This window comes from Camellia sinensis, chromosome 5 (genome assembly GCF_055761805.1).
Source record: "Camellia sinensis isolate YWXY chromosome 5, ASM5576180v1, whole genome shotgun sequence".
In the NCBI taxonomy this organism is placed as follows: Eukaryota; Viridiplantae; Streptophyta; class Magnoliopsida; order Ericales; family Theaceae; genus Camellia; species Camellia sinensis.
This window is the reverse complement of record NC_138965.1, coordinates 158,828,337-158,842,409: the sequence shown is the minus strand read 5'-3', so window position 1 is coordinate 158,842,409 and position 14,073 is coordinate 158,828,337. Positions and strand designations below refer to the sequence as shown.

The 14,073-nt window shown below is 38.0% G+C and overlaps 1 protein-coding gene across 1 annotated transcript; it reads left to right on the top strand.

Moving 5' to 3' along the window:
* Positions 1-10,314: 10,314 nt before the first annotated feature.
* LOC114297977 (transcription factor MYB82) lies at positions 10,315-13,853 on the top strand. The gene is made up of 3 exons (XM_082870263.1): positions 10,315-10,579; positions 10,703-10,832; positions 12,961-13,853. Exons 1-3 carry the CDS (start codon positions 10,453-10,455, stop codon positions 13,388-13,390), a joined length of 687 nt encoding a protein of 228 aa, XP_082726389.1. The 5' UTR covers positions 10,315-10,452; the 3' UTR covers positions 13,391-13,853.
* The last annotated feature ends 220 nt before the right edge of the window (positions 13,854-14,073 follow it).

Here is a 14,073-nt window from a genome sequence, read left to right as displayed (position 1 = left end):
GACTTTGTCGCAGAATTCACCCCAGGAAGTCATCATATCTGCCCAGTCGACTTGACTGACACAACCGAACTAGGGATAGAAGTTGACGCCGGAATAGTGCAACCCCTGGTGCAGGATGCTCAGTCAGACCCCAAGGCAAACCTGAGTAAAGAAAACAAGGAAGAAGAGAACCATGCTACACCAAGCCAAGACTCACCAACAAATAAAGACTTGGTACAATCAGATAGCGAGGGGCAGACAGCAAGCATGGACCTTGAAGAAAACACCAGCAACATTCTTGACCCCACGGCATCATCTGACCCCTTCATTTGCTGGAAGTTGTTCGTTGGAGAGATGTGGAAGCTCTTCGTAGATGGAGAATCCAACCGGCACGGCGCAGGACTTGGCATAGTCCTCATCTCACCAGACGACCTAGTTGTGGAGCAAGCAGTCAACCTTGGCTTCCCAGCATCAAACAATGAAGCAAAGTATGAAGCGCTTCTTGCAGGTCTCAAAACAGCATTCTACATGAAGGCTACCGAGCTAATGGTTTACAGCGACTCACAACTGGTGGTAAACCAAATTTCAGGCGACTACGAAGCAAAGGATGACAGAATGGCTAAGTACCAAGACTTAGTCAGAAAAGAGATCAAGAAATTTGAAGTAGCAAGGATAGAACAGATTGGCAAGGAGGAAAACAGTAGAGCAGACGAACTAGCAGGCTTTGCTTCAATGGAAAATACATTCATCCCTCATCCGCTGCTAATCGACTACCTACCAAGACCAAGCATTGAAGACCCCGAAGTAGAAGAGGTATGTTGCGCCAAGCTAGGCCCTTCATGGATGGATCCCATCATAATGTTCTTAAAAGAAGGCATCCTACCGGAAGAAAAGAAAGAAGCCAACAAAATTAGAGCAAAGTCACAGCGATTTTGGCTCTCCCCTTCTATGGCATTGTATAAAAAGTCATTCTCAGGACCTTATCTAAAGTGTGTTCACCCCAGCAAAGTGGAAGCATTCTTGTTCGAGATACACGAAGGTGTGTGCGGAAGCCACCAAGGAGGAAGACCGTTAGCTTACAGAGCCATTTCACAAGGATACTGGTGGCCATACATGCAAGCAGACTCGGAGAAGTATGTGAAGAAGTGCGAGAAATGTCAGAAGTTCGCACACCAAATACATCAGCCAGCCAGAGAGCTCCTACCATTGACCAGCCCATGGCCCTTCGCAATGTGGGGCTTGGACATAGTAGGACCACTTCCAACAGCACCCGGAAATAGGAAGTTCTTTCTCGCAGCAACAGACTACTTCACAAAGTGGGTGGAAGCAGAAGCATTGGCATCAATCAAGGAAAAAGATGTGAAGAAGTTCGTCTGGCAGAATATCATTACTCGGTTCGGCATACCTAAAGCCCTAATATCAGACAACGGCACTCAGTTTGATGGCAGAATCTTTAGAGGCTTTTTATGAAGAATACAAGATAAAGTTCTACAATTCTACACCGGCATATCCCCAAGCAAATGGCCAGGCAGAAGCATCAAACAAGGTTGTCTTGGATGGATTGAAGAAGAGGTTAGAAAAAGCAAAAGGCAAGTGGGCTGAGGAACTGCCTCATGTTCTATGGGCTTACCGTACCACACCTCGGCGATCAACTGGAGAGACACCATTCTCTTTAGCCTATGGCATGGAGGCAGTAATCCCACTAGAAGTTGGCCTCCCCACAATTAGAAGCGAAAATTTTGATCCAGACTTGAATGGAGAAGCCATAGTGTTGGAGCTCGACCTCGCCAAAGAAAGAAGAGAAAGAACAGTGGTTCACATTGCCTCATACCAACAAGAGTTATCCAAGAAATACAACAAAACAGTGCATCCAAGGCAATTCAAGATCGGAGATCGGATACTACACAAAGTGATGGGAAATACCGTGGTACTAGGAGATGACAAGTTAGGGCCTAATTGGGAAGGACCTTACAAAGTGGTCGGATTAGCTGGCAAAGGGGCATACCACTTAGAAGATGAGGACGACAAAGCAATTCCCAGGCCATGGAACACTGTCAATCTCAAACTATTTTATTTTTAGCCTTTCTTCAGAATACTTGTAATTTTTCTTTTCCTCAATAAAACAAGTAGTTTTCTTTTCAGCATAAGTGTTTCATTCTGTAAAAATTGTTTTAGTGAGTCAGGGGCATTGAAAACATGGTTGGCTGGAAAAACCAACACCCTTCCTAAGCCCAGGATAAGGATCCAGGCTGCAGGACGTTTGGTCGGAATAACCAAACACTTTACTCTAGGCTGGCTGGAACAACCAACTCAGAGGTTGGCTGGAAAAACCAACACCCTTCCTAAGCCCAGGATAAGGATTCAGGCTGCAGGACGTTTGGTCGGAATAACCAAACACTTTACTCTAGGCTGGCTGGAAAAACCAACTTAGAGATTGGCTGGAAAACCAACACCCTTCCTAAGCCCAGGATAAGGATCCAGGCTGCAGGACGTTTGGTCGGAATAACCAAACACTTTACTCTAGGCTGGCTGGAACAACCAACTCAGAGGTTGGCTGGAAAAACCAACACCCTTCCTAAGCCCAGGATAAGGATTCAGGCTACAGGACGTTTGGTCGGAATAACCAAACACTTTACTCTAGGCTGGCTGGAAAAACCAACTTAGAGATTGGCTGGAAAACCAACACCCTTCCTAAGCCCAGGATAAGGATCCAGGCTGCAGGACGTTTGGTCGGAATAACCAAACACTTTACTCTAGGTTGGCTGGAAAAACCAATCTAGAGGTTGGCTGGAAAAACCAACACCCTTCCTAAGCCCAGGATAAGGATCCAGGCTGCAGGACGTTTGGTCGGAATAACCAAACACTTTATTCTAAGATGGCAGGAATAACCAATTTAGAGGTTGGCTGGATTAAACCAACTCTTAGTACTCTTCAGTCGAGGTAAGTATCTCGGCTAAAGAGTGGTTGGTTAGATTAAACCAACTCTTGGTACTCTTCAGCCGAGGTAAGTATCTCGGCTAAAGAGTGGTTGGCTGGATTAAACCAACTCTTGGTAATCTTCAGCCGAGGTAAAGATCTCGGCTAAAGAGTGGTTGGCAGGTATACTTATAGTTGCAATGTTAAGACCAGGATAAAGTATCTAGGCAAGAGAATGTTGTACCTCATCCAAGACTTCAGTTAGTAAGTAAAGTACAAGCATAGAGATCAACCGAAATAAGAGTTGGAACTTGGAAGCAAACTTCATTGAAAATTCAAAGCAAGTACAAAGGGTGGGGCCTCAGCCCGATTACAATCTGTGTCCAAAAGCAAAGAAAAGAAAATACAAAAATCAAGGAAAAAGAAGAGAAATGCAAAGTCAGGCAAACAGATCATCAAGATCAGCATCAAGTTCAACTCGTAGCCCGGTTTCAGTTGGAAGCTCGGTTTCGGCCGGGAGTATGGTCTCGGTTGGAAGCATAGTTTCGGTTGGTAGTTCGACAGTCAGGTCTTCCACTGTTGGCTCCGCCCGAGCTGACTGATTGGCAGGTTCATTGACGACCGGGGTATCGTTGGGCACAGTTTTTTCTTCATCATCCGAATCTTCAAGAAATTGTTGCTGAAGGGTCGCAGCATACTCTGATAGTGAGGTCGGAATGAAATATGGAGGAGGATTGAAGACCTCGATCTCAGGTCCATGACCGAGCTGCACCACGACCCCCCTCCAACCGCACTTAAAGAAGAGATCCTTCACAGCTTCACACTGCTTGACATAGAGGGCTTCGCCTTCCCTGAAGCCGCAGGTCTCCGCATCCTCCAGCTGCTTCCCAAGCTTTGTTATCTCGACGTTCTTGTTTCCTTCAAGTTTAGCCAGTTCACGCAGGTATTTGTCTTTTATCACGGCAGCAGCCTTTTGTTTGTCTGCTTCAGCCGAGCTAACAAGACCGGTCAGACGACCGTTCTCGATTTTTAGCTCGGCTATCTGCTTCTTGGCCTCTTCTAGCTCGGTTGTTTTCTCGGTTACTTCGGCCATGGCTTGCCTTGCTGTTTTCCGAAGTTCCAACACTCACTTGTGAGCGATGTGGTTTTTCTGTATGGCCTGCAAAAAGATAGTAAGACACTTTTTCAATATAACCGAGCTGAAAGTGGAAAAAATTTCTTTAGAAAAAATAAAGTAAAAGGGCAACTTACCAGCACCATAGATTTTGTGGACGAGCGAAGGGCCTTCAGCTCGGTCAGGTGGTTGTGGTGCCTCATGTCGGCTGGAAGACAAACACCTTTAGCCAGGTTGAATGCCATCAGGTGGTCTTTTTCTGCGACCACTGAGTCAAAATCCGTGATAGCACGGTTCTGAAAGGTGATTTTTGGAGCCCACTTGGAGGAGGTAGCTTGGTCAGAGCGCTCCGATTATGGGCTCGATAGAGGGCTTGGCAGAGTTGTTTGTGGAACCACGATTTCGTCTTCATCAACGAGGCGTGGCTCGGTTGTGGAAATCTGAGCACGCTTGCTTGGTCGTGATGACGAAGGCTGGTGGGTTGGCAGAGCTACTACGGTTTCTTGAGTTTGATCGGCTGGCAGTACCTCAGTCGGATTTGTTTCAGTCAGAAGGGCTCGCACGGCTCTCTTCTTGGCCATCTCTTACTCAGCAGTTAAAGGGATCAATCTGATTTGGGACAAGTTTGGGTCCGGTTCAAGAGAGGCTTCCAATAAGAAATTAGTTACCTTGGTCTTCCGTTTGCCACTATATCGATAGGTCGGTTAAAAGTCCAGTAGCTCGGTCCAACTTCGGTTTGGATATCGCAGGGCGGCGCGAAGTGTATTGAGGTTGGGGTAGCTATATTGGGACTTGAGGAAGTTCGAATCTGCATAAAAAAGACAAACAGTTAGTACGGTTTAAGATGAGAAGACCGAGGTAAAAAAAAAGCATGGAATTCAGCCGAGGTAACCCTACCGGCTACACCCTTGTTCCAATTTATTCTATGGCCTGGGATCTGGGTCTGGTGGTCTTCAAAATTTCCAGATACCCAGAAAAAATCATCATCGTTCACGTCTTTATCCGGGGTATCCTTTATTATTTTTTCACGCCGGCGCCTTATTCTTAAGTAGTAAACCCAGCCATCTTCGGCCGATCCTATGGAGTATTGATGAAAGAGCTCGGCTAGGCCGAGGTTAAGACCAGCCCGGTCGTTTAGCGCGGCAATACCGTTTATTATACGGTAGGAATTGGTAGAAAGTTGGGTAGGGCAAAGTTTGGTTTGCCTAAGGAATTCACAGAGGAGGGGCTGTACGGGGAAACATAGACTGCACTCTACGATCGAAATAACATTAAAAGGGACAAAGTCTTGCCTTCCCCAAGGAACAGATTCTGGTTCGGCCAGGGAAAGGTGGACATCATCTGGAATTTGGTAGTCCTTACGAAATTCGGCTATGGCCCCTGGTGAGTTTACTAAAAATCTATACTTTCCCATTTATGGTTTAAGTTATGAATAAATTAAACTCGAGTGTTAGCTCGGTCGAAGAATGGTGCTGAGTAGCTCGGTTGAGTGCTCACAGGAGTGCCTGGACAGCCTAAGTCTGTAAAGTGAAAAACAAAGGTGTTAAGCACAGATCAAGTGGACCGTGCTAAAAAGAAACAAAGGCAAGATAATTGAAGACCTAGCACGGTTAGGTGAAATGCTACGAATCTTAGCTCGGTTTGAACAAGGGTTTTTTAGCCTGGCTGAGCTTCTAGAGGCAGCGTTCCTAGTTCGGTCCAAACTAAAAGAGGGCTGGTTTAGCCCCAAGCTGTAGCTCGGTCGTGGTTAAGGCATTCAAGCGCGGTATTGCGCAAGCATTAGTACGGTCCGATAGCTCGGCTGAATGAATCAGAAGGTATTTGAGACCTATTGAAACTACGAGTAGGGTGTGAAGTTTTAGGCCAGTTTTTTAGTTCAGCCAAGGTCGTACCTAATACAAACAGTATCCTAGCTCGGTTGGAGTGTGATTTTGGATCAAAAGTAGTGTTTTTCAGGTTATTCGTGACATACGAGTGGTTCTATTACTTGGTGCTTCCCAGAAAAGCGGAAGCTAACATGGTATGTATTTTGAAAAACATGTGAATACAAAACTATGTATTGCAAAAACAGTGCAAAATAAATGAAAAGGAAACAGATTCGAACCACTTACCAGTTCAAGATGGAGGAACTGAAGCAGGGAGCGATGGCAGCAAGAACGCAAGTTTTGCAGGCACTGTGTTTGAGAAAAGAGAAAGCTCAGAGAAGAGAGTAAAAAGAAGGTGAATAGTGCAAGTGAAATGATTCAAAAACAAAGGGTTTGGTTTTGTGGAAAGAGAGAGAGAAATGGCTGGACTGTTCAAAAAACACGAGGTACGAAGACGGCGTGACAGCTACACGTGGCCAATGAGAGTTTGCCACGTGTCCATGGAATGGAAATCGATTCAGTTGCAGCGATTGAAGAGACGTTTTGACCGAACAGACAGAGCTCATTATAGCTCGGGTGGAAAACTAGAGTTTTTAGCTCGGTTAGAATGCTAAAAGATTTTTAGCTCAGCTAGCAAACAGGTAATCCTTATCATGCTGCGCAGATGGAATTAAGGGGCAATTGAGAGGGAAATTTATATCTAAATTGAGCCGAGCTAAGTAGTGGGCCGTTGTGGGCCACGGTAAGAAGGGCTGAGTATAAAGGCCTTGGAGTTAGCCCGGCCAAAGATCGCCTTGGAGTTAACCCGGTCCAAGATGGCCTTCAAGTTAGTCTGGTCCAAGAGAGCTTTGTAGTTAGCTCGGTCGCCACGCTCAGAGTCAGCCCGGTCGTGGTGTCTTATTGTTAGCTCGGTTAGAACCTTGCTATTAGTTAGCTCGATCTAAGCACACCATGGTTTGTACAAGGGAAACTGAGGTAAGAGCAGTGAAAGGAAGAACCAAATTAGGCATAGTTTGGTCTACTCTGTGGCTTAGCATGGCTATGCTTACCTCGGTCATATTGGAATCCGACCATGGTAAAGTCATCTCACTTGGTTTAAGTAGTGAGGGGGGTGTTGAAAGATAAGCATTATCTTTTAGGAGTATGACTCCTAGGAGGACTCTACATGGAGGAATAAAAGTCCTACTAGGATTGTGCCACGCGGAACCTATAAAAGCTCACAACCACCTATGGAGAGGTAACACAGCTTTGATTCTCGAATACACAGGGCTTTTGTCTATTTGTTTATTTCACTGACTTAGGCATTGGAGAGGTATCCGGCACACACCCGCCGGCTAGCTCACGTTTATGTTTTCAGGGAGTAAAGCGACGACGTACGAAGAAGCGCAGACTTGATCAACAGAATTATACGAGAAAATTTATTTCTTTTCCGTACAATTCACCTAAGGCAATCACGGAGCTATACTCAGGACCACCAAATAACTTATCTTCAAAAAGATACTTGGAATGCCAACGCAAAAAAATAATAATAATAATAAGAAGAAAACAATACAGCAATAGTAAGTCTTTAGACTTGCAAAATGAAGAAAACAAACATTGTTTACATGCATAACATATAATTTCAATGTTGTATTTTAACTCGAATCATGACAATCTTTTCCTCTCAGTTCACAACTTGAAACACATTGTATTTATAAAGACAAATCTTTCACATCTTCTTAACTCGAAATAATTAAGAAAACAAAAAATTTCATCTTTAGAATACTCTCAAAAACAAATAAAGTAATTATACTTCGAAATTTCAAGAGAAATGTTTAGTTTAAAATTTTGAATTTATATAGCAACGTCAAACGTCCAATTATGTTAATTTAACTTACGCAAACATCTTACCTAATGCAAGAAATAAATAAACAAGTCCACATTTTAGATATTCTTTGATGTAATTTATGTGACATAAATCACATATGTGATGGAGCCAACAGAATTTTTTTTTTTTTGAGCAGTAAAGAAAAATTTCATTAATAGAATAAAATTAAAGGTATAGGAAGATGACATGTATTGAGAGAGATTCAGAAAGTACAAATTACTCCTACTACTGTTACTCGTATCTATACAACCAACCCCTTGACCTCACGAATTTCAGCGAGACCCAGGGTGGAGGTTTAGAGAGAGAAATTTTTAGAGAGAGAAAAAAAATTTAGTGAGGGGTAATGATCAAAATTGGTTTGCGTATATTTCTGTTGTTACCATCAATGACTTTCAGAGCCAACAGAATATTATTGTTGATAATTTTTTCAGTAAAAGAGTGATACTCATTAGTTGATGCTCAAATGTTATCAATCTATTCATTCTCTCACACTCACACTCACACTCACACCCACACACACATATTTAAGGATAATACAAAGATGACACACACACATATTTAAGGATAATACAAAGATGACAATATTTAATGCAAGTATTATGTAAGATGCTAAATTACAATATTATCAAATTATAGTCATTTGCTTTATTTTTAATCGTTTGTGGTTTAGTTATTTAGTGCATTTTTTAATTTTTTATGAAAAAATTTACAAAAAAGTAGAGAGGTGATATATATATATATATATATATGACTTAAATAAATATACTTATCAAATAACTATACTTATTTAGATCATTTCCAAACAACCCAATATGATTAATATAATCCAACTACCTCGTATATTTCTTGTCGTTTGGTTAAGTGTTTTTCCTATCGTTTGGTTAAATGTACTAATCAAACATAGTCTAATTACTAAAGAAAAAAATACTATAATATACTTATTCATTATATTTTTTAAAAATTATTAAAAAATAAAATACATTTGAACGAGTGTCGAACATGTAAAGAAGTGTCTAATGACACACAAACACATCATCTTGTTTGAAGTGTTTGTACTTCTTAGATTGATAGGAGAAGAAGAAAAATAATTGTTGTGTGTTCGAGCATCACAAACCTATAAAAAATTCTCATCTACTAAGGTGGTACTTGATAAACTAACTTATCATCTAAAACTGAATGTATTAAGTGAAACTTAATTAAATCCGTTTGATAATCATAAATGATATCACTTAAAAAAATAAATGACTCTTAAAATATAAACTAAAAATTAAGAAAACTTTAAAAATAGAAAATTTATTAGATTTTGACTAAATTTATAAATACTTATACATAAGCATTAACATATACCGTTATAACCACACAATTGACTATTGTCATTACTATCATAAGAATCACCATAATTTTATTAACATAATCACAATCACTTTTACCATTTCCACCATCATCACCACAACTACTATAATCCTTCACTTTCACAACCAATGCCATTGTTGTCATAATTACCACCACAATAACAACTATCATTACATTATCTCTCCATCATCACCACAACCACTATATCTCTATCTCCACCATCATTGTGGTGTCATAGGCATTATTGTTGCTTTCACCACCACCAACTTATATCATAATATAAAATTAAAATAAAAATTAAAATTAATAATTTTTAAATTTAATGTTATATATATTAAATAACTTGCTATAGTTCAATACTTAAATTTTTGTTAAATAACTTTTCAACTTAGAAAATTCAGTATTCAGCTTTCAATGCTAAATTTTTAATTTTCAGTTTTCAATTTTATCAAATACCACCTAAGTCAATCATTTAGTCTCATTAATTATTAATAGGGAAAATCACAACAGAAAAAATCCAAATTTTGATCATTGTAACAAAATAAACTTGACTTTTTAATTTTGTTAATTTAAACCTTACATTTTTATTTATTTTTAATCTAAATCATTTGTCTATTTCCGTTAGGTAAGGTCAATGAAAAAATGATTATTTTAATCATTAAATTCAATAAAAAAATTATATTTAAGATATTTTATACATATGCACTGCATTTAATAACTAAAATAGGTAAATGGTTTAGATTGAAAATAACTAAAATACTATTATTTTCCATTAGTTTTACTTAACAAAAATAGGTAAATGGTTTGGATTGAAAATAAATTGATAAAATTAAAATTTTAAATTTATTTTGTTAAAATGCTCAAACCTGGAATTTTTTTTATAATAAAAATTATCCCCTATTTATATCATTTATACAATTCTTGAATCTCAAATTTGTAAATAAAGTTGTATTTGAATCTTTTCTCGATCCAAAAGTAGTCTTGAGTGTGCCCTAAAGTTATATGAGTGATCTTTCTTCCCTCACCCCACAAGTGGAGCAATAATTTTTCTTTCAAGATAAAAGAAAATGTCATGGGGGAAAAAGGAAAGCTTAAAGTGAAAAAACAAAGCCAGGGTCCCTCTCAAGTCTAATCCTTGAGCACCATCCATTCATTATCAGTACCACTATCCACCATGGTGTGTGAAATCCATGCAAGACAGCCTCTTAACTGTGCTTTTAACCAAATTCACATCACATTCCACATTCCATACTCCATACTCCACACCCACTTTTCTATATATAATCTTATTCAACTTCTACTTTGACTACTCACTCACACCTGTGTGTGTATGAGAGAGAGAGAATTAAATACTAGTAATGGAGATGAAAGAAGGGAAGTCAAGTATAAAGAAGGGTTTGTGGAAACCAGAAGAGGACATCATATTGAAAAATTATGTAGAAGCTCACGGAGAAGGTAACTGGGCTAATGTTTCTGAAAAATCAGGTAAATAATTAGCTCTACATATAGTTGAAAAATAATTTTTAAGAATTGAAGTTGATTCTAAATGTGTGACAATCACTCACTCTCTCTCTCTCTCTCTCTCTCTCTCTCTGTGGTGCATATTAGGTTTGATGAGAGGGGGTAAGAGCTGCAGGATGAGATGGAAAAATTATCTAAGACCAAACATAAAGCGTGGAAGAATGTCAGATGACGAGAAAGACCTCATCATCAGATTGCATAAGCTTCTCGGCAACCGGTTGGTCGCTCACTCATTTTCCACCCTCTACTTCTTTTTCTTTCATTCTTTCTTTCTTTATTTTGTTTTCTGTGTCTTCCATTTTTTATTTTATTTTTTTAGTGGAAGATTTGTTAGGTATTATTTTCAAAGTTTTCCTTTCATTTTTTTTTTTTTTTTTTTGTTTTGTATGAAACAGTTTCTGAAAATACAATAACAGTTTAAAAGCGTTTTCTAAAAGAGTAATATCATACAAATAAAAAAAAAATTATACATAATTTTTCAGATATAGTTTATTGTGGAAAGAAACGGAGCCAAAGATTTTTTTATTCGTTTGTTTCTGCGTGCAAAATGTATTCTCTTTTTTTATCTTTAACTTACTCTTTGATTAAAGTTTTTTTTGCATTATGTAGTTATTTGATATTTTGAAAGTATGATGTAGTATTGTCTATGTAATAGTCTAAATCAATAGTGTACCAGAAAATCTTATGGATGGTATATGATAAACTCGTCATTTTTAAGTAGTTAGGAGATAATGACAGACCATTTAAAGATGATTTGGGAAGATGGTTTGTGGCTAAAATAGCCACAAAAGACAAAATAGGTTATTTTGGTCACAACAAATAAAATATCACATCCAACCCATAATCATTACACTATTCTCTCACAAAAAAAAGTCAAAAAACCCTTCCCAAACCAAGCTTTGTAGCTTAGGCTAAAATAGCCAAAAAAGTCAAAAAACTAAAAAGCCAACCCACTTCCCAAACTAACCCTTGTGATTTCTCATGCTATGAACATCACATAGGTAACGTCATATGGTATTCTAAGAATGTTTGAATGTTTAATTATTTTTATTCAAAACACATCATTTATAAGGAATATTATATCTCTACTATTTTTCTGGCAAATAAAAATTAAAAGATTTTATAATAATTTGTGTTGTAAATTATGCGTTTTTATTTTCTAAAATTAGAAATTTTGATCCATAATTTTTTATGTTAAAATTACAAACTTACATTACCATTTCGCACTGAACTATTCCATTCTATTATAAAATTTTGATTTGTTACAATTAATAATGAACATTTGATTTTTTTACACTTAATTTAGCTCATAAAATTATTAATGTATTAACGCTGATCATAATTTTTTTTAAATATAATTATTAAATGCCCAATCTAACTTAATTTTCTAACTCCGCTGATTGTAGACCTTTCGTTTCAAAATAAAATACCATTAAAAATGAATTTATTTACAATAATAGCAACGCCACATCATTCTTGCCAAATTTTTTGTATGAATTTTATGTAAGAATAGAAGTTTCCTTTCTAAAAATAATTTTTGGCAAAAGTTTGCAAATAAGTAACCAATATCAATAAATAAATAAATAAATAAAAATTCTAGAAAACAAATAAACAAAAATGATACCAAACATGCATTGTGCTGGGTGGTCAAGATTACAGACTTTCAATTTATTTATTTTTATATTGAGGATCTGAAATACAATTTATATCTAGCCTACTCTTAAATATGGAGAAAGGTAGCCAAGCCGCCAAGTGGCGGAGACAGATGAACCCGCTATAGGTGACAACCAGGACAGATAAGGAATAATAAAGCTCTTCGATCCAACTTCATCAAAGGTGAGGTTTGAACCCAACATCTTATACGAGAGTGTAGCGAGATGTCATTAGCTAATTGATCTATAAGCTCTCACCACAGAAAGACTAAAACCTAAGGCCAAGTTTGTTTATGCGTTGGGAGAGACCAATTGGATTGCTAATCAATGAGCCTGATCAAAATCATTTGATTGCTAATCCTCCAAGGGTGGAGTTAACATTCTCATGAAAGTGAGACTCACAATCCAATCTAATCCAATCCAATCCAATAAATTAGATGATTAAAGAACACTTTACCCATCAAACAGTCACGTTATATGCTATTAATGAGGATTGTAACATAATTTTATAGATTTACTCAATTAATACCAACACACTAGTGCACAATCAAATGTAATTTATTTATCACCTAAAATCACTGAATCAGTAATCCATCACTCTATCTTACCGTACTTTTAATCTCACTCAACCTAAAAAAACTTCACTGAAAAAGACTTTAAACCTATCTAATTATTTAATTTTTCTTAATGTAGTTGGTCACTGATTGCTGGTCGACTCCCGGGCCGAACGGACAACGAAGTAAAGAATTACTGGAATACCCGTTTGAACAAGAGAGGCTCTCAAACCAAAACAACCACAATCTGCTCCAAGAACAAGAAGAAACTCCAACAATTTCCTACCTCCCAACCCACTCGCTGCAAAATCTCAGAAAACGACGACGAAAGATCGCAAGGTAGAAAAGGAGAGGACATTACCGCCGTTAGCCCTTGGATCGAACATGCAAGAAGCTTCAACTTCGACACTGAACCTCCATTGTTCCCTGCTAATGATGCACTACTCTTCACCGATGATGAGCCTTTCATGCCCATCTTGGATTCCCTTGCTTTGTATGAAGCATTGCAAAGCAATGGTGGAGAGGAGTACCCACAGGAGGTTGCAGGGCATGCAACCGGTCTTTGCTAAAGGAGAAGTCATTCCATGCCCCAAAAGCATGGCTAGGTGGTGATCAAAATCAACTTCAATTGGTGAAAAAGGTGGAGTCCATGAATTCGTAGTGGCAATTGGGAAAACAAGGAGAGGCCACGGTATTTGTTGATTGGTTTACGACATGAACACGCGGTGCCTCATGGACACCAAATAATTCTACCCGGTGAGCAATCCTAGATTTAGAAATAAATTTTTTTTACTAACTATAAATTTTTTACAAAAAAGTAAATAGAATGCGGTGTTTCTAGAGAAGCCCACGTTCTACCAAGATGAACACCAATACTATATTGTGTGTACTTTTTTGTGAAAAATTTAGAGGGGTGTGCAATATTTAGTGGAGAGTAGGCACCATTCAAGATAAAAGAACATTGCATTGTGTACTGTATAAAATTTGTTTGTAGACTTTCGCTATGTAAGCCTGAATCATTTTCCTTGTTTAGATTCAACTTAATTCGCCGGCAAATAAATCTTTAAAAAAAAAATTAATGGGATCCATTGGTTTGATATGTTTTAAAAAAATCATTTTTTTTCCGTACTTTTTTTTTTTTTTTTTTTTTTTGTCTTTAGTTAAAAATCTTTAAATTTCTATTAAAATCTTTTACTTTACTTTCAAGTACTCTAGAAGAATATAAAGTTTCTTAAAAATCCAAAATATTTAA

What these genes read in the sequence shown, in the direction of transcription:
- LOC114297977 (XM_082870263.1), top strand. Translation starts at nt 10,453, where the DNA reads ATGGAGATGAAAGAAGGGAAGTCAAGTATAAAGAAGGGTTTGTGGAAA. An exon ending in TAATGTTTCTGAAAAATCAG is followed by an intron (nt 10,580 to 10,702) that starts GTAAATAATTAG and finishes GGTGCATATTAG; the next exon opens with GTTTGATGAGAGGGGGTAAG. An exon ending in CATAAGCTTCTCGGCAACCG is followed by an intron (nt 10,833 to 12,960) that starts GTTGGTCGCTCA and finishes TTCTTAATGTAG; the next exon opens with TTGGTCACTGATTGCTGGTC.